Source organism: Canis aureus, chromosome X (genome assembly GCF_053574225.1).
Source record: "Canis aureus isolate CA01 chromosome X, VMU_Caureus_v.1.0, whole genome shotgun sequence".
Lineage (NCBI taxonomy): Eukaryota > Metazoa > Chordata > Mammalia > Carnivora > Canidae > Canis > Canis aureus.
In genome coordinates, this window is record NC_135649.1 from 28591396 (window position 1) to 28618522 (window position 27127).

Below are 27127 nucleotides of genomic sequence, written 5' to 3' on the forward strand. Positions count from 1 at the left end.
ATTTATAGGTTTCAGCTATTTAGCTCTTTCTGGATTCAGACCCCTTACCATACTCCAGGGGTTTTCAAGCTTTTGCCTGCATTGAAACCACTAAGAGGGTCTATTACAGATTGCTGGGTCAAGCCCCAGAGTTTCTGATTCAGTAGGTTTGAGATGGCGCGCAATAATTTGCATTTCCAAGTTCCTACATGATGCAGATGTGGCTGACCCCTGCCACACTTTGAGAACAAAGTATCCATTCACCATGCAGTTAGCCTACTCATGTATATATGTATATAATTTTTTTTAGATTTTATTTATTTGAGAGAGTATGAGCAGGGAGGAGGGGCAAAGGGAGAGGGAGAAGCAGACGCCTACCTGGGCACAGAGCCCTACTTGGGGCTCGATCCCAGAACCATGAGATCATGACCCAAGCCAAAGTCAGATGCTTAACCAACTGAGCCACCCAGGTGCCTCCATTTCTTTAATTATATAAACTCTATGCCCAATACGAAGCTTGAATTCATGACCTCCGGATCAAGAGTCACATGCTCTCCTGACTGACCCAGCCAGGTGCCCCGAGCCTACTAACTTCTAATAAGTGCCACATTTATTATATAATCTATAAGCTAACTACAAATGACACAGTGAGAACATACTTTTTTTTTAATGCTTTGGGTTTTTTTGGTAAAGATTTTAAGTAATCTCTACACCCAACATGGGGCTCAAACTCACAAGCTCAAAATCAGGAGTCACATGCTTCACTGATTGAGCCACCCAAGAACATAGTTTGAAAGTATTTTTAAATACCAGTTCTGAGGGGTTTATTTACCCTAATCTTCAAATGGGGGAGAAGGGGAATAAAGTTGACTTTAATTCTTAGATGTCCATTAAAATTTAGTGGGGAGTTAAAATTCAATTTTTTAAAAAGACTATTCATGAGAGACACACAGAGAGAGTTAGAGACACAGGCAGAGGGAGAAGCAGGCTCCATGCAGGGAGCCCGAAGTGGGACTGGATCCCGGGTCTCCAGGATCACGCCCTCCGCTGAAGGCGGATGCTCAACTGCTGAGCCACTCAGGCATCCCAAAAATCCAATTTTTGTAAAAAATGTTCTAATCTGGTATAGGAACATAACAAGGTAATTACAGGAGAAATGACACGATGTCTAGGACCTGTTCTAGAATAATCAAGCAAAAAGGGGGAGGGAAAGGGGGAGATGCCAGATCAAACAAGATGGGCAAAATATTATTTATTAAAGCTGAATGTAGAACACCATGGGGTTAGCTATGGTGTCAGTTTGAGATTTTCCGTAAGGGAAAGCTTTTTTTTTTTCCTTAAGGTTTTATTTATTTATTTGAGAGAGTGAGCAAGAGTGTATGAGTCAGGGAGGCTCAGAGGGAAAAGCAGGCTCACCGCTGAGTGGGGTGCCTGATGCCTGGCTTGATCCTGGGACTCCAGGATCATGACCTGAGCAGAAGGCAGATGCTTAACCGACTAAGCCACCCAGGTGCCCCATGAGAAAGCTATTAAAACAAATTTGGGGGAGGGGCATCTGGGTGGCTCAGTGGTTGAGCATATCTGCCTTCTGCTCAGGTTCCCCCCCCGCCATCCTGGGATTCAGTCCTGCATCAGGCTCCCCGCAGGGAGCCTGCTTCTCCCTCTGCCTGTTTTACGAATAAATAAAATGTTTAAAAAAATTTTTTTGGTGCCTTCTCTGGGGCTTGAACTCTAAGAGAAAGCTTTGAATATTCACATCTTTATCAATATTCATTGAAAGTGTAGTTGACATGTAAGAAGAAAGGTAGACTGCATTTAAATTGCTTGCTCAAGATTTGTTATGGTAACCGTATTATCTCTTAGGAGAAACAGGCCAATCTTTGTGGGGAGAGGGTGTTATTATAGTTCATCTTTTCGTACATTTTAAAAACAGGCACTTATATAATTTTTTGCATGTACAGAATTCTATAAATTAATATGAAAACAGATGTCTTTTTTATTTTTTAAAAGATTTATTTAAGAGAGTGACTAGAGGGAGAGAGCTCGAGGAGCAGGGGCAGGGGCAGAGGGAGAAGCAGACTCCCCGCTGATCAAGGAGCCCAATGTGGGCCTCCATCCCAGGACTCTGGGATCATGACCTGAGCCCATGGCAGATGCTTAACTACCCAGGGGTCCCACTGTCTTTTGTAACAGGACATGACTTGATGTGTTCCCTCATGTCTGGCCCAATGGCAGAAAATATATTTAGGTTTCATTTTAGTATTTTTCAGAGGGCTATTTTGTTTTTTTTTTCCGAGAAAGTACAATAAAAACAAATAGTAAAATATCATCTTAAAGAATAGTACTTTATTGAATAAGTTTTATTCACAGAAAAATAAGCTTTAATCTATGATGACTGCCAGATTATACGGTGGAAAGCAATTTTCTTTGTTTTCCATACTGATGGAAAGGTTTCTACTAAACAAAAAAAGTCATAAAATTATATTCACAAATATAGCACTCTATCTCAAAACATTTCACATGATTATTCACAACACTAATACAATGACATAGTATTCGTCATTCTGTCCGGTTAGATAAACTATAACAGTAATGAAAAAAATGCAAAATCTAACAAAAATTACATTAAAGCCTTTATTACATCAACTTGAAAAGTCAAATTTTTGACTAAGCATAGAGAAAATGACAAAATATACTTACACAGTAATTTTAAATGTTGCATTAATGATACACAATAACAACGTAGGAAATGTCAAAAAAATCTATATGCACATCTGCAAACTTTAGTCTTCAAAATAGAATCTTACCACCCAAAACATTAACGTAGTATTGTACAATTTGAAGATATATGTATTTAAGATTGTCCTACTGTATTAGTCATAAAGTGTCATTTAATATGTAGTGAAAGTTATGGTATAAAAGAAAGAATAGTTGAAAAAATAAACATTTGAGACCTCCCAGGGGAGGTAACTCGAAGTTTTTCACCTTCAAACTATGTCCCAGTCTGGGCTGCCACTAATTAGCTAGACAGCTTTGAATAAATCACTTCACCTTTGAGCCACAGTTGTCTCACCTGTAGAACGAGGGAAAAGAATCAGATACTCTCTAAGGTCACTTCTAGCTCTGACACTCTAGGATTCTAGTATGCGTTAGTGAAATTCACATTGTGCTAAGTAAGAGTCAAATTGACACTGATTATGAAAGTGGGAATAAGCCAATTGTTTCTATTAGGAAAGCTCACCTGAATTTGATAAGAATAGGGTTTTTTTTCTCAAAGTTTTAAAAAAGGAACTTAAATATTTTCAAAGACCTGACCTATTTCTTATAGTTTACATCTTAACTAGGAGAAACACCAAAAAAGATGAGTAAGGGTCACTGAAAAGAGTCATCATCTAAGTTTTTGCCCAAATTTCCAGTCAAGGCAAACCCATGAAGGGTGAGAGAGTGCTGGGAAGGGAATGGTATTTTTTTAAGATTTTATTTATTTATTCATGAGAAACACACAGAGAGAGGCAGAGACAGGCAGAGGGAGAAGCAGGCTCCATGCAGGGAGCCCGACGTGGGACTCGATCTCGGGTCTCCAGGGTCACACCCTGGGCCGAAGGCAGTTGCTCAACTGAGCCACCCAGGTGTCCCAGGAATGGTATTTTATATACGGGGTTCTCCCTGAACTCTCATGATTTCATAACATAGGTATTATTCTTATTTTAGAGATGAAGAAACAGCTCTTTTTTAAAGCAGACTTGGCTAAAAATAACTACATCTGTCAAATATCCCCTCTTGTTTTTTAATTTCTCTAATGGGAATGAAAAGCCTACCCTGTTCCTCCCGCTCCGCCACACTTTCCCCTCATATTCAACACCTGGGTGATCAGGAAATTATGATTTGGGCCTAAAGAGTACAATACGTGCACCTAATGCTGTGGTGGTAGTCTCCATTCAGAGAGTTCAAAACACCAATTTTATCCACTAAACTGAAAACGGGGGAAAAAAAAACCCTACCAAAATTTAAATAATGTAACAACAAAAAAGATCAAAGCAGGGCCAAATCACATTATATACACCCATTACACCTGCCCTACCCCGTCTTAGCTCCTAACCAAAGGGGGGAAAAAAACAAAACCAAAAACCCAAACCTAGCAGGAAAGGCAATACAAAGCCGTTGATTAATAAATTGGGAGTTTATGCTTTATAAACATGAAACCTATTTTTCAAAAAAATTAAAACTAGGCTTTTGATCAACACACCAAATTATTATGAATAAAGATGACTACTTATTACCAAACAACTTGACTCATTGCATGACTAAAATGTAGTATAAAATAGGCGGTGACTTCAAAATCTTTAGAGTGAACTTTCTAACAGAAAAGGAATGTCTACATGTAGATACGGAGAACTATTTTGGGAAAGAGGGAGGCACAGATTTGGATCTCGTTATATTTTTGACCTTGCAAGTAATCATTTTTTGCACAACTAAATGGAAAGGATCCAGTGCTTTTTATAGTGAGAACACAGACAAACATTGGTAAGTCTTAAAAAAAAAAATGTGATTAGAAGTTGGAGTGCTGAGTGATTTCAGAACCTGAAGCAACAGCATTTCTAAACAATTCTTAAAATAAACTTGTTAGCCACATCAGCTTCATGCATTACATTTCACAACTCATGGGGAGAAAAAAGGTCTTTCTTAACTCCAAACATACAAGTTTTAAAAGAAGAGTTTTAATGAACTGAAGCTCCCAGAACAGGAAAAGCCTTATGTTAAAACAATTCAGTCCTTGGCCAACAACTAGATTGAACTAACTACCTGACTGGGAGCTGACGTGTTCTGGAAAACACATTAAAAACCTTTAAACAACCTTAAAAACCTTAAAAACAACAAAAAAAACAATTAAAAAATAAAAATAAAAACCTTTAACACATTTCCCCCCTTGTAATTTAAATCCAAAGCTTAGACTATGTATGTAAAATTTAATTTAATGAACATTTAGTGGAAGTGCAAAGGTAAAAAACTGAGAGTTTACACAAAAAACTGGGCAGTCATTTAATTTCAAAAATTCTCATTTAAATTTGCAATGCTTTAAATGACTATCACTTAAAATATCATCAACAGAGGTGAGGAGAACATGACAATACTCTCTTAGAAAATACAATGAAAATAGAATTTTTAGTTTCACTCTCAAAACATTTCTCCACAGTACAATGCCTCACTCACCTCTATAATGGGTCGTTTTAAGAATCTTGTAAGTAAACCCTGGGTGTTCTACGAAGCACTTTTAAACTGTTTTGGTTTTTTTTAATCTATATTGACTCTTATTCAAGTTTTATTTCCTTTTTAATACTTAAACAAGTATTCTTGTTTTGTCAGTATTTTATAATTTCCAAGAGATTTTAAGGATCTTGAGAGAACATTTATTTAAGAAGTATCTACTACTATTACTAGTCAAGGAAACAATTTAGGTAAAGACTTGACATTTTGTCCTATGTACATCTTAATTATCCTAACAGTAAAAACGCACATGAAACTTTAAGGTACAAGATATGAGAATCTTAACATGGAAAGCTGTCACTATAACTACAAGCAGTATACAAACATGCTTCTACTTTTTCCTACATAAGCTGACAGATGTTTAAAATACTGGGTTAACAAAGATCTTTTAGTAAAGTGACTTAGGCAGGCTTAAACTAGCAAGGATTAAGGATGAATCCTTACTAATTAATTGGAAGATCTGAGACATATTTTATATTTCATTTTACAAAATCAGGAATATTTATTTTGAAACAAGAGAAGACATGGTCTACCTGTCAGAAAACTACCACTCAGAAATACTTTTCATCCACAAAGCAGGAAATACATAAAAACATTTAAATTTCACATTGGCACCAAAAAGGTTAACTGCTCTGCCTTCTTGGATTAGAAAAACTAAAGCTGAGCAATAAGTAGTTTTGCAGGCGTTTGAACATGCCTAAGCCTTTAAATCAGTAAAATACTTTCTAAAAATTCTGATTACAAAAGTAATATATACTTATAAAAAATCTAAACAGAACAAAATGAAAAAAGTAGAAAGTGAAAGGCCCCTGCAAATCCCCTCTGGGACTGACCCCCCCACCCCCCTCAAGAGAAACCACATTTAACAGTCTGATGCTTTATTTTTCCAAATATTTTGTTCTATACATACAGAAAACACACACACCTTCATCTGGCTCATTCTATACACAGTGTTTTGCCACTTCAGTTTATACTCAATGTATCTTTGACATCTTTCCATGATGTCATGATAGAGTACCATCATGGTACTCCATTCTTAATACCCTTTTAACAATGGCAAAATCATTTTTAAAAATCACCCACCGAAGCACATGTGTATAATTTTAAAAGAGAATGGACAAAATCCTAAAACACAAAAACAAACATCTAAAAATAATCGATATCTTTCCACCAGTGTGGAATAGTTCATTCCTTTTCACACAAAACAAATTATGAGATTGGGGAGATTAATTCTAATCTCCACGTTTACACAGAATGCTCCATTTGTTAAGCCTATATGAAAAGGATGAAAAATTCAGTTAACTCACACTTAGAAACTAAGTTAGTGTAGTACAAATACAAATACACATTGTGATCAATTACAATATGATGCTTCTTAGTCTAGATTTCAATTGAGTAAAAAAAAGATATATAACATCGCTAATGTCCCCCCAAATCCAGAAATTCAAATTTTAGATTACAAACAAGAGCACTGTAGTTTACATTTTGTCTACTTGGTAGCAAATGCTAATGGCATTCGATGCTAATTAAAGTCGGTTCACATCACACACTCAATCAGGGTAACGAGAAGAACATAATGCGCCTAACTGTAGAGTGAGATTAAGACATAAAAATTTTTTGCTTGAAAGTAATGACTGTATAGCACATGGGACATTTGTCAACTGCTTCAGCACATTGTTTACAAGTGACCAGATGTCCGCAAGGAATGAAAACCACAGCAATATTTCTATCCATACAGATTTTGCAAAGCTTTTCCTCTTGCAGGAGTCTGAGCTGCTCTTCAGCACTAATCTCTGCACAAAGAGAAAAGAAATGTGTTAATTTTAGACTTTCTTAGTTGTTGAAATGCATTGAAACAATGAGAACCCCTACTATGTGCCAGGTGCTAATCAAGGCCTGGGAGACAGGATGAGTCACACGTGACACCTGCTCTTCAGTAGCTTGCAGGCTAGAGAGGAGGGCGTGAGCTGAGGCTGTGGGGGAAGCACAAAGTACAAAGTGGTAAGTGTTATCATAAAGTTACGTACAAAGTGCTCGGGGATGAGTTGAGAGAACAAGTTCTTCTGTTCAGATGAGTTGGGGAAGGCTTCACAGGCTGGCAGCTGCAGGGCAGGGGGCCAGGGGGCCAGGGGGCCAGGGGAAGTGGAGGAGTGACATTTATTTATTTATAAGCTTTTATTTAGTTATTCATGAGAGAGACACAGAGAGAGAGGCAGAGACACAGGCAGAGGGAGAAGCAGGCTCCATGCAAGGAGCCCGATGTGGGTCTCGATCCGGGATCCCAGGATGTCACCCTGGGCCGAAGGCCGTCGCGCAACCACTGAGCCACCCAGGCGTCCCTAGGAGTGACATTTAAACATGGCCAACAGGGGACGCCTGGATGGCTCAGTGGTTAGTCTGCTTGAAGATTCTCTTCTGGGCAGCCTGGGTGGCTCAAGTGGTTGTGCAACTGCCTTCAGCTCAGGGTGTGATCCTGGACTTCCGGGATCGAGTCCCACATCGGGCTCCCTGCATGGAGTCTGCTTCTCCCTCTGCCTGTGTCTCTGCCTCTCTGTGTCTCTCTCATGAATAAGTAAATAATCTTTAAAATAAATAGATAAGTAAATAAACAAACATGGCCAGCAACTTACCAGGCTGAGAAGCAAGGATTAGGTAAAAGAAGTGACATATGGGAAGGGCATGGCTTACTCCAGATACAGAGGGATGGATCTGAGGGACACTTCTGAGGCGGGACTACTAGGATTTGGGGACTGATTAGATGTGAGAGGTGAGGGAAACAAGAGTTGATTTTAAGATTTCTAGTGGCTGACAAGAGGATGGTGATGCCAAAAAGAAATATAGGAGGTACTGGTTTGGCATTTTCAAGTTTTCTTTTTAAGATTTTATTTATTTATTCATGAGAGACACAGAGAAAAAGAGAGGGAGAGACACAGGCAGAGGGAGAAGCAGACTCCATGCAGGGAGCCTGACGTGGGTCTTGATCCTGGGTCTCCAGGATCACACCCTAGGCTGATGGTGGCACTAAACTGCTGAGCCATCCGGGCTGCCCTCAAGTTGTTTTTGAGGTGTTTGCAGGGCATCTATATGTAAATGTCATTGGACAGTCACGTCTTGAGGTCAGAAGTAGTTAAGGCTAGAGACAGAGATTTGGGTGACATTAGCATATAGGTGGCACTAAAGCACTTGCTTAATTCAGCCTTTCTCAAACTAGGTTTTGTGACGTGTTAACAAACATATCACAGAAGTGTGTTTCGTGGTGAAAAAGAACTCTAATAACAAGGGCGCCTGGGCAGTTCAGTCAGTTAAGCACCTGACTCTTGATCTCAGGGTTGTGAGTTCAAGCCCTGTGTTGGGCTCCACTCTGGGTGTGGAGCCTGCTTAAAAAAACAAAAGTATAATGACAACATCATCAACAATGGCAGCAGTTAACAGTAACACAGCACTTACTACTATGTGCCAGGCACTATTCCAGAGGCATTATATATTTTAACAATCTTTGTAGGCCAGTGGTTTCCAAATCTGGTCTCACATGGGAATCACTTGGGGCATTTTTAAAAAAGATTTATTTATCTATGTAAGAAAGAGGGGCAGCAGAAGAGAATCTTTTTTTTTTTTTAGATTTTATCTATTTATTCATGAGAGACACAGGCAGAGGGAGAAGCAAGCTCCATGCAGGGAGCCCGAGACAGGACTCAATCCCGGGACTCCAGGATCATGCTCTTAGCTGAAGGCAGATACTCCACTGCTTGAGTCATCCAGGGATCCCAGAAGAAAATCTCAGCAGACTAACTGCTGAGCCATGAGATCATGACCAGAGCCCAAACCAGGAGACAGGTGCTTAAATGATTGAGCAACTCAGGCGCACTTGAGGCATTCTTTTAAATGATAAATGACTAGGTCCCACTCACTAAATCTAAAATTTCTAGGGTTGTTTTTTGTTGTTGTTGTTGTTGTTGTTCTGAAATTACAGTATGCAAAATAAAGAAGATATGGTTTTATACAGCAACAACAACAGCAATAATTTCTGAGATGGCACACACTGGTATTTGGCAACCAGTGCTGTAAAGTACAGGTCAATACAGTACAGTGTATGTCCCCTCTTAGAAAGTCACAATGCATGTCCCTATTTAACTACAGAGTTCCTCTTTCTTTTTCTTTCTTTCTTTTTTTTTTTTTGGTCCTTTTTCATGGCATCCCTTTTTAACATCTGGGGAACACTGTTTTCAAAACAAGTTTGGGAACAGTGGTTGACTTTTATTCAACAAATATTTACTGAATACTTAACTAAGTTCTAGGAACTGGAGATACAATTAACAAATATATAGGCCCCAGGTCCCTAATCGTGCATAAACAAGTAGGAAACACAAATAGACAGGAAATTATATTAGAGTGTAACGATAAAGGTAATTTAGTGTGTTATGGAGAACACAGGAAGGGTTTGAGTTGTGCGTGCACACAGAAACAGAAGGAAATTATACTTAAACTGGGTCCTCAAGGATGAGGAGGAGTTAACCAGGAAAGATGGAGAGGGGTCTCTGGGGGACAGAGGCAGTGGGAGAAGAGAAAATAGCACAAGCAGGCTCTAAGGGGAGAGGCAGAAGCAGGCCTATGAGTGCAAGGGTAAGGCTTGGGGAGGGACACAGCAGGATGGGAGGCGACAGAAGGTTAGCAGGGTTCCGACCATGAGGATTTGGCAACCCATGTAAAGGAGTTTGGACTTGATCCTGAGGCACTGGTGGCCAGTACAGGGTATTAACCTGGAGAGAGAGAAGAGGAGATTTGTGCTCTGGAGAGGTATTCCTGACCAAGGGTGGAGAGAAAGTATTATTTAATCTCTTTCTTCTTAAAAAGCAACCTCATGGGCATAGTCAAAACTGTAAGCTCAAACATGGAATGCGGGATCCCTGGGTGGCGCAGCGGTTTGGCGCCTGCCTTGGGCCCAGGGCGCGATCCTGGAGACCCGGGATCGAATCCCACATCGGGCCCCCGGTGCATGGAGCCTGCTTCTCCCTCTGCCTGTGTCTCTGCCTCTCTCTCTCTCTTTCTCTGTGACTATCATGAATAAATAAATAAAAATCTTTAAAAAAAAAAAAAAAAACAAAAACAAACAAACAAACATGGAATGCACCTGCACTCCGATGTTTATAGCAGCAATGGCCACGATAGCCAAACTGTGGAAGGAGCCTCGGTGTCCAACAAAAGATGAATGGATAAGGAAGATGTGGTTTATGTATACAATGGAATATTACTCAGCTATTAGAAATGACAAATACCCACCATTTGCTTCAACGTGGATGGAACTGGAGGGTATTATGCTGAGTGAAGTAAGTCAGTCGGAGAAGGACAAACATTATATGTTCTCATTCATTTGGGGAATATAAATAATAGTGAAAGGGAATATAAGGGAAGGGGGAAGAAATGTGTGGGAAATATCAGAAAGGGAGACAGAACGTAAAGACTCCTAACTCTGGGAAACGAACTAGGGGTGGTGGAAGGGGAGGAGGGCGGGGGGTGGGAGTGAATGGGTGACGGGCACTGGGGGTTATTCTGTATGTTAGTAAATTGAACACCAATAAAAAATAAAAAAAAAACATGGAATGCATCAGAGATAAGATAATGCATCTATCTGTCCTCAAGCTTGGTCTGATGTGCGGGACAGAAAAGAACCATTCTAAAATAATGTTATGAATGCTCTAACAGCAGGGCAAGTAAAGAATAGAAAGCTCCGAACTCAGCTATGGGAACTGGGGAAAGCTGGAAAGAATGAATTCTATGTGGAGCCTTGAAGGATGAGTTCACAAGATGGATTTAGGGAACTGGGAGTGGAATGGGGAATGAGACTAGGTACACAGACAGGGAAAAGGCAGTTGGGGCAGAGGTAACAATGGAAGTAAAGGGATGGCACTGTAAACTGATTTAAATTATAGGAAAGCATGTAACCAAAAAGTCAGACTCAAGTACATATTCATTCTCTCCCCCCCCAAAAAAGAGGAAAACAATTAAGAAATTTACACATTACTTGTGGATGTGACACTCTAATGAGTAAAAACGAACACTAGACTGATCAGTTACCTAGAAAAGTTGAAATTTATAGAGAGAAAGAATGGTGGTTGTCAGGGGCTCGGGGGAGGGGCAACGAGGAGGTGTTGTTTAATGGGGACAGTTTCAGTTCTGAAGATAAAGAGAGTTGTGGAGACTGGTTGCACAACAATGTAAATGTACTTAACACTACTGTACACATAAAACTGTACACATAAAACATTTTTTAAGAGGAACACTGGACCACATGTCAGGAAACCTGATTTTTCTTCCCAACTATCTGAGTGATCTTTGCCTACAGCACATCTATACTTCAGGTTTTTTTTTTTTATTTTTATTTATTTATGATAGTCACACACAGAGAGAGAGAGAGAGGGGCAGAGACACAGGCAGAGAGAGAAGCAGGCTCCATGCTCCGGGAGCCCGATGTGGGATTCGATCCCGGGTCTCCAGGATCGCGCCCTGGCGCCAAAGGCAGGCGCCAAACTGCTGCGCCACCCAGGGATCCCTATACTTCAGTTTTCTTACTGAAGTAATGAAAGTTCTTATATGATCTTTCAGGTTCATTTTGGTTCTGATGGTTTGTGATTCCATTTTACAGACCACAGTGGAACGAAATGTCAGGCCTACCAAACAACTGTTATCAAGTTTTTCTACCTTATTTCAGCCTTATGTACAGCCACTTACTTGACATGGTGAGGCTGTGGAATTAGATTTTACCCCCTGAGACCAATACTTTACCTCTGACAATTATTTCACTCAAACCTTAGGGCAAATATTGGATTCTACATCCTTTACTATAGCACCTTTCCCTTTCTACTAATTAATTAATTAGAGAGAAAGAGAGAGAGCATGCAAGTAGGCAGAGGAGCAGAGGGAGAGGGACAAGCAGACCCCACACTGAGCATGGAGATCAACACAGGGCTCAATCCCACGACCCTAAGATCATGACCTGAGCTGAAATCAAGAGTTGAACGCTTAACCAACTGTGCCACCTATGCACCTCATCTTTTTTTAATATTTATTTATTTGCGAGAGATAGCATGTGAAAGGTGGGGGGCAAAGGGAGAGAGAAAGAGAAACTCAAGCAGACTCCCCGCTGAGCATAAAGCCCATTGCGGGGCTCGATCCCATTACCCTGAGATCACAACCTGAGTTGAAATCAAGAGTCAGATGTTTAACTGACTGAGCCATGCAGGTGCCGCAGCATATTATGTGACATTTAAAAAGAAAAATAATATTTGGTACTACTTTTAGAAGATGATTTACTGGGGTATTCTGTCAAATAAACATTGGGATTAAAGCTAGTACTGAACCTAGGATTTCTCAGTAAGCAACAGTAACACCGTAGTGTTTCTAATAATCTCCACCTGGTTTACCTCAATTAGGCCCACCTTCTATTTTGTATAGAATTAAATGAGTCTTAGTGCCAATCTTTACTCATCAGCCCTTGGAAAGAGGAATAGGAAGCAGCCCTGTGTGAGAAGATAACCTGTATCAATTAACTTTCCTCTCAATTTAGTGAGACCAACAAGAGGTCAACTGATAGAATTGCAACTCCTGCTTCTGAGAGCTGCCCTTTGCTTAGGCCCTCCATTCCACACCATCCTAGCTTGTAGTCTCAATGATAATAGGAACCTTCATCGACTCCTGCTGGATAGAAAACATGCATTCCCTAAAGCACTCTGTCCCTTGTTCTCTCCCTATTGCAACTCACTAAATCATCCTGTTGCTAACAACACCTTCAGGTATAAAAACTAACACCTATATTTGTCAAACTTGAGTCATGGTTAAGATGCAGGGGAAAATGATACAATCACTTGTATTTCTATTGCAGTAGAAAGATGACCAAGTCAGTGGTGCATTTTATCATCACTAAGACAAGAGAAGCTATTAACAGGTTTTAAATAAATGTACACATAGGAAAAGAGTAGTAAGCTTTCTGCTGAATGTTTTACATCAACTGACGTAATTTAAGAATCATGAATGTTATATTGTTTTGTGACTGATGTGACTGTTTTAGAAGTGTTTGAAATAACAAAGATCAAAAGGGTCTATTCATCTTTTAATTTTTTTTAAGTAAGCTCTATGCTCAACATGGGGCTTGAACTCACAACCCCAAGATCAAGAGTTGCATGCTTCTCCAAGTGAGCTAGCCAGGTGCCCCAAAAGGGTCTTTAATGTAAAACTAAATAGTAAACTTTTAGGTTTATTAGCACTGGGAGAATTTTCAACTTTTGGGAGAGGTGGTCAAGAGCTCAGAGAACGACTATAACAACGTACATTAGTACCCAAAATGTATTCACAGTTTGAAACCTTTTCTTTAACCTTTGGTGTTGCCATCAAATACTATAGTTGCTTTCATCCCTAAAGAAGGAACTTGTATTTTTTATCTTTTTTTCCTAAAAGGACTTTATATGCTTCTCTTGCACATTATTTAATACACTTTTTAGGGGTACCTGGCTGGCTTAGTCGGTAGACCATGGGACTCCCTCATCTCAGGGTTGTGAGTCCAAACCCCCCCTTGGGCATGGAGCCTACTTAAAGAAAAAGTTTAATACAGTTTCTATATATGATTTAAAGTATATCAGGGTTCTACTCATCCAAGCTCTATTTAGTAATATGATGCTCTTACAGGTTTACATCACATGAAAAGTTACAGAACACTCTAAAATCTGTTTCAGCTACAAAACTTATAGATTCCACACACAATGGTAACAGCCTTCATTGTTCTTTATCTAAATTAAAATACAAATCCACATGTTAAATAAATAAATCAGGGGTGCCTGGGTGACTTGCAGACTCCCCATTGAGCACAGAGCCCAATGCACGAGCCTGATCCCACATGAGATGATGACCTGAGCCTAAACCAAGAGCTGGAGGCTCAACTGACTGAGCCACCCAGGCACCTATCTGATCCTTGATTTTGGCTTAGGTCATGATTCAGGGTCATGGGATCAAGCCCTGCAATGGAGCAATGGACTCTGTGCTCAATGGGAAGTCTGCCTGAGATTCTCTCTCTCCTCTTCCTCTGTCCCTTCCCCACTATGTGCTCTCTAAAATAAACAAATAAATCATGACAAAAATAAAATTAAATCAATAAACCAATGGATCTTACTTAGATCCCGTTTAGAACAAATCAACTGTTAAGAATGTTTTAAGACAATGGGGAAAATTAAAACCAACTGATTTTAAAATGATATTACGGTATTACTGGAAATACTGTTAAGTGTGGTAACAGTATGTCATAGAATAAATATATCCCCCCCAAATTCATATTGAAGTCCTAAACTCCCAATGTGATGGTGCTCACAGATGGGCCATTTGGGAGGTAATTAAATTTAGATGAGGTCATAAGGGTAGAATTGCTCATTATGGAATCAGTATCTTTTTTTTCTTTCTATTTATGTATGTATATATTTTTTATTTTTATCTTAAAGATTTTATTTTTATTTATTTATTTTTTAATTTTTATTTATTTATGATAGTCACAGAGAGAGAGAGAGAGAGAGAGAGAGAGGCAGAGACATAGGCAGAGGGAGAAGCAGGCTCCATGCACCGGGAGCCCAACGTGAGATTCGATCCCAGGTCTCCAGAATCGCGCCCTGGGCCAAAGGCAGGCGCTAAACCGCTGCGCCACCCAGGGATCCCAAAGATTTTATTTTTAAAGTAATCTCTACACCCAACATGGAGCTCAAACTCATAACTCCAAGATCAAGAGTTGCATGCTTTACCGACTGAGCCAGCAAGGTGCCCCCATATTTATTTTTAAAGTAAATTCTATCCCCAATGTGAGGCTCAAACTCGCGACCCCAAGATCAAGAGTCACATGCTCTACTGACTGAGCCAGCCAGATATCCAATGGAATCCATGTATTTATAAGAGGAAGAGAGACCAGAGTGTGCTCTCTCTCTCTCTCTCTCTCTCTTGGCCATGTGAGGACACAAAGAGAAGGCAGCTATCTGCTAGCCTGGAAGAGTTTTCATTAGGAACCATACCTGCCGGCACCTTGATCCTGGACTTCTCGGCCCCCAGAAATGTGAGAAATAAATGTCTGTTGTTTAAGTCTATGGTATTCTGTTAGAGTAGTCTGAGCACAGTTTAAGTAACTGCTTAACACACAGTATGTGTGTTAGATTATGTTAAGAAAAATCCAAAAAAAAAAAAAAAAGAAAAATCCTTATCTGTTAGATTTATATTAAAGTATTTAGAGGTAAATGATATATAGGATGCCTGGAATTTTCTTTTAAATACCATAGCAAAAAAAGTTGGGGAAAGAAATGAAATTAATTGGAAAATTGTTGATCATTATTGAATCTGGTTTATCATGAGGGTTCATTGTACTGTTTTATTCACTTTTGAGTATTTTTGAATTTTTTATTAACAACAATTTTTTTTTAAATTTTGTTCATTTATTCATGAGAGACACAGAGAGAGACAGAGAGGCAGAGACACAGGCAGAGGGAGAGGCAGGCTCCATAAAAGGAACCTGATGTGGGACTCGATCCCGGGACTCCAGGATCATGCCCTAGGCCGAAGGCAGGCGCCAAACCGCTGATCCACCCAGGGATCCCCCACAAAAATTGTTTTTTAAATGAAGATTTTATTTATTTATTTAAGAGGGGGAGAGAGAGAGAGAGAGAGAGAGAAAGAGAGAGCACGAGCATGAGTGGGAGAGGTTGAAGGAGAAGCAGACTTCCCACTGAGCAGGGAGCCCAAAGTGGGGCTCAATTCAAGGACCCTGAGATCACAACCTGAGCCAAAGGCAAACGCTTAACCGACTGAGCCACCCAGGCACCCCTATTAACAAAAAGTTTTATTTCTTTTTGGTGGGCAGCAAAGCAAGGTTTATTGAGCAATAATAAAGTTTACTTAATGATAGAATACAAAGCTCCCAAAGAGGGAAGGCACCCGAGAGGGTTGCCCTTAACAAAAACTTTTTAAAAATGTTTATTCTAAGAGACATGTGAGAAGGAAAAAGTGAATGGGCCACCAAGTCATATAAAATACTATCTGTAATGAAGTACTGTTAAGTGTTTCTTGCTTTTTAAAAATAGCCATGTATACCTTTTTGCAATGAAGTCTGGCTTGATTCATCTTGTGTATGGTCTTTCTGAGCACTCACTAGATCTGAAACCAGAGCCTCAAGTGATACATAGTTGCTCCCAGATGTCTGAATTTTTTCCTCCATTATTTTCTTAATGTCCTTGAAACTGAATCCCATTCGTATAGCTTCTTGTAACATAGGATTTTGGAAGATGGCATCCTCTGAAATGAAAATTGGTGAAGAAAAAGAACACAGAGTTTAAACAATTATTTTCATTAACACAACTCAACAGCAAAGTACAGTTAAAAAGAAAAAGGTAAACAGCAAGTAGAAAAACAAAAAACAAACCAGCAAATGAAAGCAACTTTGGGAAGAAGATTTTGAAATATTTAAGCACTGAAGATTCTTTCAGAATCTTAATCATCGCAAATACAGTATTATTTTATAGTACTATTTTTTTAAAGATTTTATTTATTTATTCACAAGATACAGAGAGAGAGGCAGAAACACAGGCAGAGGGAGAAGCAGGCTCCCTGGAGCCTGATATGGGACTCGATCCCAGGACCCTGGGGTCAGGCCCTGAGGCAAAGGCAGATACTCAACCACTGAGCCACCCAGGCACCTCTATTTTATAGTACTATTGAGATTAATTGCTCTAAAGGCTGAAGAAATAGTGCAAGATTAGGTAAAACCAGTAAGAAAAAGTTAAGCACTTCAAAACCCAGAACTTTTTTTTCTTTCTTTTTTTTTTTTAATTTATTTATTTATGATAGTCACAGAGAGAGAGAGAGAGAGGCAGAGACAGAGGCAGAGGGAGAAGCAGGCTCCATGCACCGGGAGCCCGATGTGGGAATTGATCCCGGGTCTCCAGGATCGCGCCCTGGGCCAAAGGCAGGCGCTAAACCACTGCGCCACCCAGGGATCCCCAGAACTTTTTTTCAAATCAGTTGTATTCACAACTAACCTAAGTATGTAAAGAGTGGATGTCTTTCTCAAGTCACTAGCAATTATTCTGGAAAAATCACAGGAAATAGGGGGAAGTCCCAGTCTCTGACCCTGAATGTGTGAGTTTCCCATCTCTGAGACTTAGTTTCTGCAGCCCAGGGGAGTGACAATAAAATGAATAGAAACTCACTTTAATGGTACTCAAAGTAGAAATACAGGTTATGTAGGGAACTGATAAAGAGGAGACTTACATTCTCTGATTCATCAATTCTATTCTCAAGTATCAAAAATAAGGACAAAGGTTCATCAAAAACATGCACAAGAATATTCACAGCAGTGTCATGTATAACAGCCTCAAATAGGAAATAACTCAAACATCTATCACCAGGGGAATGGATAAGTAAATTGGGATATTGAAACACTACAGAGCAAGCAGAAAAACGAACTATTGCCACAGAAACATAGATAAGTCTCACAGATCTGATGAACAAAATGTCATCGTAATGATGGACCAGAGACAAAAGAATACACTGTATGATTACATTTCTAAGATGTTCAAATCTAATCTATGGTTAGTCAGAACATAAATCAGGGACAGATATTGATTGGGAAAAGGGCCTGAAGGAGTTTCTGGCCTGGCAGAAATGTTATTTTTTTAAAAAGATTTTATTTATTTATTTGAAAGAGAGAGAGAGAGAGAGAAAGCACACTAGCAGAGGAGGGGCAAAGGGAGAATCAGACTCCCAGCTGAGCAGGGAGGGGGTGGGGCTCAATCCCAGGATCATGACAGGAGTTGAAGGCAGACGCTTGGCCAACTGAGCCACCCAGATGCCCCTGTTCTATATCTTGATTTGGCTGATGACTACACAAATAAATGCATGTAAAAATTCATTGAGTTGAACACTTAAGTCTATTTTAAGCATTTTATTGTATGTGTATTATACTTCAATAATTTTTTTTAAAAAGAGGAGCTGGAAAGGGATTTGATTATAAGAAATATTACATAGTAAGTAACAAAAGTAGGAAAGTACCTTAAGATTTTTTTTTTAATTTATTTATTTATGATAGTCACAGAGAGAGAGAGAGAGAGAGAGAGAGAGAGAGAGAGAGGCAGAGACACAGGCAGAGGGAGAAGCAGGCTCCATGCACCGGGAGCCCAATGTGGGACTTGATCCCGGGTCTCCAGGATCACGCCCTGGGCCAAAGGCAGGCGCCAAACCGCTGCGCCACCCAGGGATCCCAAGATTTCTGTTTGATAAAGAGAACACTGTTGTATGGTTATAATACAGATAAAAGACCATTTATGAGACTACTAAAGAATCTGAATGAGAAATAAGGGCAGAAAGTAGGGCAGAACCAGTGGATTTTAGACAATATTAAAAAGGCTGAATTCATCAGACCTGGTGGTTAATTAAATGTAGAGGGATTAAGGAAAGCAAAGAGCTTAAAATGGCTCAAATTACTGGGCGACCTTGTGAACTATTAAACTATTAACGAATGTGGGGGGGGGGGCGTGCAAAGAACAAGCCTGGATTCAGTCTGAGTGATTTTTAGAAATGCTGAATTTGAGCTGCTTTTAAGATTTCCAGGTGGAGATGTCCAGAGGTCAGCTGGACATCACTCTTTCGTGGTTCTACTTGTTTTTTTTCCCAGCTTGTTTTGCTGGCTCCTTCTGCTCACCTGATTAGACACTGGTGGTTCCCTTCCATTACCTCAATGATCCCCTTTTTAACAATCTCTCTGGATACTTGCCCCACTACCACAATTTTACCCTTATTTATGAGTTCCAGGTTTTAAGACCCACCTACTTGGATACCCTGCAGGTATCTCAAGCTTACTTTGCTGAAAATCAAAAGCATGGGCAACAGGATATCCATATAAAAAATAATTAGAAGGGCCCCCACTTTACACACATACAAAAATGAACTTGAAATGGATCAAAGACCTGAATGTAAGAGATAAAACCATAAAACTTGGGGTGCCTGGGTGGCTCAGTTGGGTAAGCACCTGCCTTTGGCTCAGGTCATGATCTTAGGGTCCTGGGATCAGGCCCCACAATTGGCTCCATGTTTGGCAGGGAGCCTGTGTCTCACTCTCCCTCTGCCTGCTCCCACTGTCTGTTCTCTCGCTATCTCCCTGTCAAATAAATAAAACTTTTTTAAAAAGATTAAAAAGTAATAAAATTATTAGAAGAAAACATAGATGACCTTGGATTAGGCAATGGTTTCTTAGATATAGCCCTGAAAGAATAAGCAACAAAAAATAAGATAAATTGGATTTCATCAAAATTAAAAATTTATATACTTCAAAGTATATCAGCAAGAAAGTGAAAAGAACGAGTGAAAATATTTACAAATCATATATCCGACAAGGTACGTAACTGTAAAAATATTAGAATATATAAAAAACACTTACAACTCAATAACAAAAAAATGAATAACCCAACTAAAAAACGGGCAAAGGCGATGAAGAGACATTTCTCCAAAGACATACAAATGGCCAATAAGCACATGAAAGGATGCCCGACATCATTAACCATCAGGGAAATGCAAATCAAAACCACAATAGGATACCACTTCACATCCACTAGGATGGCTATAAAAAAAAAACATACAAGGGGTGCCTACGTGGCTCAGTTGGCTGAGCATCTGCCTTAGGCTCAGGTCATGATCCCGGGGTCCTGGAATTGAGCCCCGCCATTGGGCTCCCTGCTCAGCCAGGAGCCTGCTTCTCCCTCTCCCTCTGCATGCGCACTCTCTCTCAAATAAAGAAATAAAATTTTTAAAAAACATATACAATAACAAGTGTTAACAAGGATATGGAAAAACAAACTGGAATCCTTATATACTGCTAGTGGGAACGTAAAATAGTACAGCCGCATTGGAAAACTGGCCATTTATCAAAAGTTAAATGTAGAGTTACTACATGACCCAGCAATTCCATGCTGAAATATATACTCAGGCAAATTAAAAACCTATGTCCACGCAAAAATTTGCACACAAATGTTCATAGCAGCATCAATATCATTCATAAGAGCCAAAAACTGGAGACCCAAATGTCTACCAACTGATGAGTAGATAAACAGAACATGGTATTATCTACACTAAGGAAACTTTTTCTACCATAAAAAAAGAATGAAGTAATCATGTATAAGTACCACAACATGGATGAACTTCAAAGCCACATATTATGATTCCATTCATATGAAATGTCTAGAATAGGTACATCCAGAGAGATAGAAGTAGATGAGTAGTTGTCTGGAGGCTGAGGGGGAAGGGGCAGCAATGGGGAGTGGCTGCTAATGGATACAGGGTTTCTTTTTTGGGATTATAATAATGTTCTGGAATTAAATGGCAGTGATGGTTTGTTCCACAACCTTGTGAATTTACTAAAAACCACTAAAATGTACAGTTTATAAGGGTGAAATTTTTGCTACATGAATTACACATCTCAATTTTATTTTATTATTGTTTCTTTTCATATCTCAATTTTTTTAAAGACTTATTTATTTATTCATGAGAGAACGGGGTGGGGGTGGGGGGGAGACACAGGCAGAGGGAGAAGCAGGTTCCCTGCAGGGAGCCCAATGTGGACTCAATCCCGGAACCCAGGATCACGCCCTGAGCTGAAGGCAAATGCTCAACCACTGAGTAACCCAGGCATCCCAATAAATGATTTCTTAAACTTTATTATTTATGCCCATTTCAAAATCTGTATCAAATATTATCAAAGTGGCTCTCCTTCTTAAGTATATTTATGAATACTTATAGTTTTCTCTTGTCTTGTAACCCTTAAGATACCAAAAAGATGATGGTATAAGGAATGGGGAATCAGCAGACATATTCTAAATTACACTTTCTACTATTTTTGAAACATGATGCCTAAGCTGGAAATGAGATCCACAGTGTGATGCAGATTTCAGAAGACCCCGTTAATAGTCCCAGTTCCACTAATGATTTGTAAATGTAACTGTGGGCGGGTCACTTAACCTCCTGGTCTCTGTTTCAGCATCTGAAAAGTGGAGATAACAATATCATCTTTGCTTAACATAGTATCTTTCTGGATTTTTTAAAAAAAGATTTTATTTACTTATTCATGAGAGACACAGAGAGAAGGCAGAGACATAGGCAGAGGGAGAAGCAGGCTCCATGCAAAGAGCCCGATGTGGGACTCCATCCCGGAACTCCGGGATCACACCCTGAGCTGAAGGCAGATGCTCAACCGCTGAGCCACCCAGGCATCCTGGTATCTTTCTGGCTTTTAAAGATGTTTATGATGAGTAAATAATCTTTGGGATAAAAATCTCTACCTTTCTATAAGGTAAGAGAAGATAAACTGAACCATGCCCCTCTGTGAAGAAACTGGGGGAGGCTCAAGAATGGCATGGGATAAGGAAGCAGGTAGGGCCGACCATGGTGATGGCACATTAGTACAGCACTGGATTCATGGTCCTGGCTAACTCAAGAAGTACCTGGGACAAAAATACACTTATCTCTCTTCCTTTGGGGATTTTAACAGAAATGGCAATGGACAGCCTATAGCTGCTCCTCCTAAGCTTGGAAAAGCTAACTGCACAACCGCCATAGGAATGTCCTTTCTTAAAATTTTATTTTTACTTTACTATAATTAGTATCATTTTATGTAATGTATATAATTATATAACTTATAATATAATTTAGTATAATTTAAATTTTTCCAGTACAATTAATGTACAGTGTTACATGAGTCACATGAATGTTCTTACTATATAAATATCTGACTTAAAAATTTTTTTAAAGATTTTATTTATTTATTCATGAGAGACACAGAGAGAGAGAAGAGAGACAGAGGCAGAGACACAGGCAGAGGGAGAAGCAGGCTCCATGCAGGGAGCCTGACATGGGACTCGATCCTGGGTCTCCAGGATCACGCCCTGGGCTGAAGGCCGTGCTAAACCACTGAGCCACCTGGGCTGCCCTGACTTAAAATTTTTAAAAAGATTTTATTTATTTATTCATGAGAGACAGAGAAAGGGGCAGAGACATAGGCAGAGGGAGAAGCAGGTTCCCTGTAGGGAGCCTAATGTGGGACTCGATCCCAGGACCCTGGGATCATTACCTGAGCCAAAGGCAGATGGCTCAACCACTGAGCCACCCAGCTACCTATAACTGACTTAAATTTATAGGCACTTCCTAATCCTTAAATTTATAGCAATCTCATCTCAAATAAATCTACTTTGATTATCTTGAAAGAATAAGCTTATGTCTCTACCCTATAAAAAAACAACTGTAATAAACTGCTAATGAAATTAAAAGTATATTTATTTTAATGTACATACTTACCAATTCTTTCAGTTAATGACCGTGTTCTTTCAGCAGTTCTTAGCTGAAATAGAAATATGGACTATAAGTTAGAATTCTTTTTGGTAGAAGATGATTACCTCAATTTGAAAAGTTACACTAATCATGAATTTATAAATTGGCTTTATTCCAATTCAACATATGAATGTTTGCAAGAGGCATAACCTGATGAAGCTAGAAGGAAGGTTTTTTTTTTTAAGATTTTTAAAATTTATACATGAGACACAGAAAGAGAGAGAGGCAGAGACACAGGCACAGGGAGAGAAGCAGGCTCCATGCAGGGAGCCTGATGTGGGACTCGATCCCAGGACTCCAGGATCACGCCCTGGGCTGAAGGCAGGTGCTAAACCACCGAGCCACTCAGGGATCCCCACTAGAAGGAAGTTAAAAGATCATCTAACACAATCCACTCACTCTATAGACAGGGCACTGAGTCTCAGGGAGTTTAAACAACTCGATTGAGGCAAGGGAGCTCATGGTAGAGCCATAAATGACAACTCTGGCTTCCCATTCTAGTCCATGGCTCTTCCCACATGGTACCAATACCTTAGCCATCCCAGGCTGCCATCAATTTAGACACGCTTCTGAGATTTAAAATATTGCCTTTGGAAAGTTCACAATTATTTATGAGTATAAAACACATTATACAAAAGTCTAATTTCAGAAAGTTGAGGGATTAAGTATTTTAGTTCTTCAAACCCATTTTTATTTACAGTGAGTTAAATCAATCAGCTTATGGGGATTCCTCTTTCACAAAGCTACTTCAGGTTAAGAAATAACAAGCATTCGGGATCCCTGGGTGGCGCAGCGGTTTGGCGCCTGCCTTTGGCCCAGGGCACGATCCTGGAGACTCAGGATCGAATCCCACGTCGGGCTCCCTGCGTGGAGCCTGCTTCTCCCTCTGCCTGTGTCTCTGCCTCTCTCTCCCTCTCTCTGTGTGACTATCATAAATAAATAAAAAAAATTAAAAAAAAAAAAAGAAATAACAAGCATTCTTCAAGATCTCCCCTTTAAAGCCCACCATACATTATTAATTTAAGATACTATACTGTGAATTTTACACCAAGAAATCATTGCAAAACAAATTAAATAATATTTTATATTCTACAATATGTGACTTACCACTGAATGGGTTAAATGAATATTGTTTATATATTCTTGTCCCTTCTCTTCTAACAGATATTTACACCTAAACAATTAAAAGAAGGTTAAACTTTGGTAGCTGATAAATCAGTAAAGTATAAATACAGATATCTCCATTATCTTAATTCCATTAACTTCCTTTTTGGTATTTCTAAGAAGCTGCAAAATGAAATGTTATTTAATCTCTACCAACTGTCATTTCAAAGTTAAAGAAATACGTTCCTTTGTTATACTACTCTTTGATAATCTTAGGCAAAAAATAACAACTTGAGAACTTCCAACCTTAAACCAAGTTATTAAATTTAAGATTTAATTTTTTAAATAGTTTAATTTTGTTTAGAGGATTAACCAACTACACACTCTGAAGGAACTCCTTAGGCTTTCAACCTTTCCTTTTAAGGCTTTTTAAGCTTAAGATTTATTTTCAAACAATCGCTCTGAAGTTTTAAATTGTACTAGTTTGTAGGTCAAAAATTTTACATCACTTATATGTATGAATATTTTTAAAGAAACAAGATGACAAAGAGACAGAGTATGTTATTATCATTCTAAGATGCCACTGATTATAAGAAGGATGATTATTTTATGTACCACCGCTGCCAATTAAATTATGACCCACCACCAGATGTATCATTTCAAAAATTTGAAAATGTGAACAATTGTGTGTCTTATAATCAGAGAGATACAGTAAAATTTGCTAGGGGATGTGATGGGTTCCAAGGAAAAAATCCTTGGCAACAAGGGCTCTCCCGTGGTCATTGTGAAAGAGCCTACTTCTAACAACAAAACTATATATTCCTAATTAGTGTTTAGAAATAGAATAATTTGAATGTCATATATATAACATATAAGCAATGAATGCTTTGGTCACCAGAGAAGGCTTAGGGCCTTTTTTTTTCTATAAAGTAGGTGACCCCATTTTTATAAACTTGGTGTGAATTGCAAGCCATAGTGAAGGCAAAAATAGTTGAGGTGAAAAGTTATTCAAGATTTTCCGACTGCAAAGTGTCTAACTTGCCTGTTCCTAAATAAACATTTAAATACCTTACCCTGGAAACCACTTAGCATGTTGTTCCCAAGGGTCTTCACTGGGCTTCCAATCAGTTAGTCCTCCTCCACAGTGAAAGCATTTTACTTTATCACCATCCCCTAAGAAGAGACACAAGTAAAAATACATGTATTTGTGCAATTAGAAGCCTATGCAAAAATGCCCCTTTAACACCATGAAATTAACCATTTTAAATTACATGAGAATCTCAGCTTCAAAGACGACATTCAAATTCACATTTAAATAACAGCCATGACTGTTTGAGGAGGGAATACACACTAAATTCACTGATTCAATTTGAGGTATTTTACAGAAGACAAAATAAATTGACCAATTTTTATGTGAAAAATTAAAATTGTTATCATTTGGGTCTACCAATACTACACTTTTTCAAACTGTGAAACTTTAACAATAAGGCTCAGGTTAACAAAATTACAAAGTAAGTTTCTCTAGGGTTATAGCTACATGACACTAAACAAACCTTCAAAATTGCTACAGGATACTATGTGAATAAAATATTGAAATAACTAATATTTTGTATTTTGGCACTACTCAATCCTAAAGCTAATGGGTCAGATATATGATGGTATAACTTTTCTGAATATTCCTGGAAGTCATCACACTAAGGGCCCTTCCTGACAAGTTTACAGTAGTCCATTTGAGAAGTGCTTATTTGAAGCAAAAAGGCATACAGGGCAGCTTTCAAATATAAACTCTATGTACAAAAGGCAGGTATCAATTTTAATATCAGCCAAACTAAACTCTCTAATGTTAACTCTTTTTATGAGGTATAGAAAGAATGCATGTGATACATGTACTGAGCACATACAGTAGGTGCTCAATAAATTATAGTTTATATTACTGTCAGACCCATTCTTCTATCTGGGAGATCTATCATCTTTTGCATGTAATCCTTCTCCAAAAAAACAAAGATAAATATAACTCACAATATAGTAGTCCTTTTTCACATAAATGTAGTAGTTACACTGCAAATTCAACATAAAGGTTCACAGATTAATCATGCCAGCCTTTATTTACCAGTTCAGGGGGCTAAAGGAATCCACTTTTTAGGGGGACTGGGATAGTTGGAAAGTTATTTATTAGCCTGGTTTTATAATAAAGTTTACCTAAAGAATAAAATCCAGCTCTTGCAAGTTGCTCCTTGTTAATTGAACACATCCACATCCGAAAAGTAACGATCCGTGCTTCATAATCTGCCATGGCTGGATTTTCTGGAATACTTGTTGAATTTGGGACGTTCCTATCAGTACTCGCAACATCAGATTCACTTCGAATATTAACATTCCGGCCCAGAACAAAGAAGCAATTAGGAAAGTGTCGCCTGTGTTCTGACCATGCATTATCACACGGTTCCCAATTTTTCAGTTTTCCACCACAACAAAAGCACTGCACTTGATCGTCAATACCTGTGTAGTAGAATCCAGCACTAGCTAACTCTCTTGGGGTCAAGTGGACATAGTCTGGCCAGTTCTGAAATGAGTTTAATCTAGCTTCTTCACTATACATGGCAGGGTTCTCCGGGTATGTGGTGTCTGATATATCTACGACCTGTCCAGTTCTCAAAAGATAATCTGCATGAGTCTCAGATGGTCTGTCTAAAACAAAATGATCTCTGTTTCTCAGATAGTTTTCTGCATTATACTGACCATTTTGGATACCTGGATTTGTAGGTTGTGCAGCAGTGTTTTCAAAATAAAAGCCATTGATAAATCTGCAATTTGGGGATACTTTCCTGTGTCTTCCAACTGCTGAGTCTCCATATTGCCATCTATCTATTGATGCATGACAACTAAAGCATCGCACAGTATCTCCTTCACCAGTATACAGAAAACCAGCTCGTGCTAACGTTGATGCTGAAACAGGACTGCTACTTGGAAAATTAGCAAAAGTTTTTAATCTATTAAACTCTTCTACAAATTCTTCATCCTTATTGATGCCTGCAGGTACACAAGTTTTAGCTCCTTCAAAACTGTTAAAAGTCATCTTCTCTTGAAAATAGGACTTGTCCACCTTTTCTGAAAAGAGAACATTACATTAGAAAATTCAAAATCTGAAACACAGGCAATATAATTTTGATATTAGGAGCTAACAAATTACCTGATGACATAAAATTAATTACACAATCTCTAAAAAAAACATTCTAATTCCGAATACTAGAGCTCTGCATTATATGATTCAAGCTTTATAAAGTAAAAACCAGCATTTTCATTTTCTGGAGGAAAGTAATATTCAAGCAGGTAGAATAAAACTGTTCTTTAATTGATTACTTTATGTAAATATGGAAACTGTGATACAGAATAT

The 27127-nt window shown here is 38.8% G+C and overlaps 1 protein-coding gene across 11 annotated transcripts in view; it reads right to left on the reverse strand.

Moving 5' to 3' along the window:
* Nucleotides 1-2305: 2305 nt before the first annotated feature.
* XIAP (X-linked inhibitor of apoptosis) overlaps nucleotides 2306-27127 on the reverse strand; it is a 56104-nt gene continuing 31282 nt past the window's right edge. For 10 of the 11 annotated variants that reach the window (XM_077888723.1, XM_077888715.1, XM_077888718.1 and 7 more), the window contains 6 exons: nucleotides 25933-26841; nucleotides 24807-24906; nucleotides 23737-23803; nucleotides 22597-22639; nucleotides 16351-16551; nucleotides 2306-7037 (listed from right to left, as the gene is read on the reverse strand). In XM_077888723.1, coding sequence (XP_077744849.1) covers nucleotides 6844-7037; nucleotides 16351-16551; nucleotides 22597-22639; nucleotides 23737-23803; nucleotides 24807-24906; nucleotides 25933-26809 — 1482 coding nt within the window. In that variant the 5' untranslated portion in view covers nucleotides 26810-26841 and the 3' untranslated portion in view covers nucleotides 2306-6843. The remainder of the gene's footprint in view (nucleotides 7038-16350; nucleotides 16552-22596; nucleotides 22640-23736; nucleotides 23804-24806; nucleotides 24907-25932; nucleotides 26842-27127) is intronic. The other variant, XM_077888725.1, reaches the window with a different exon arrangement.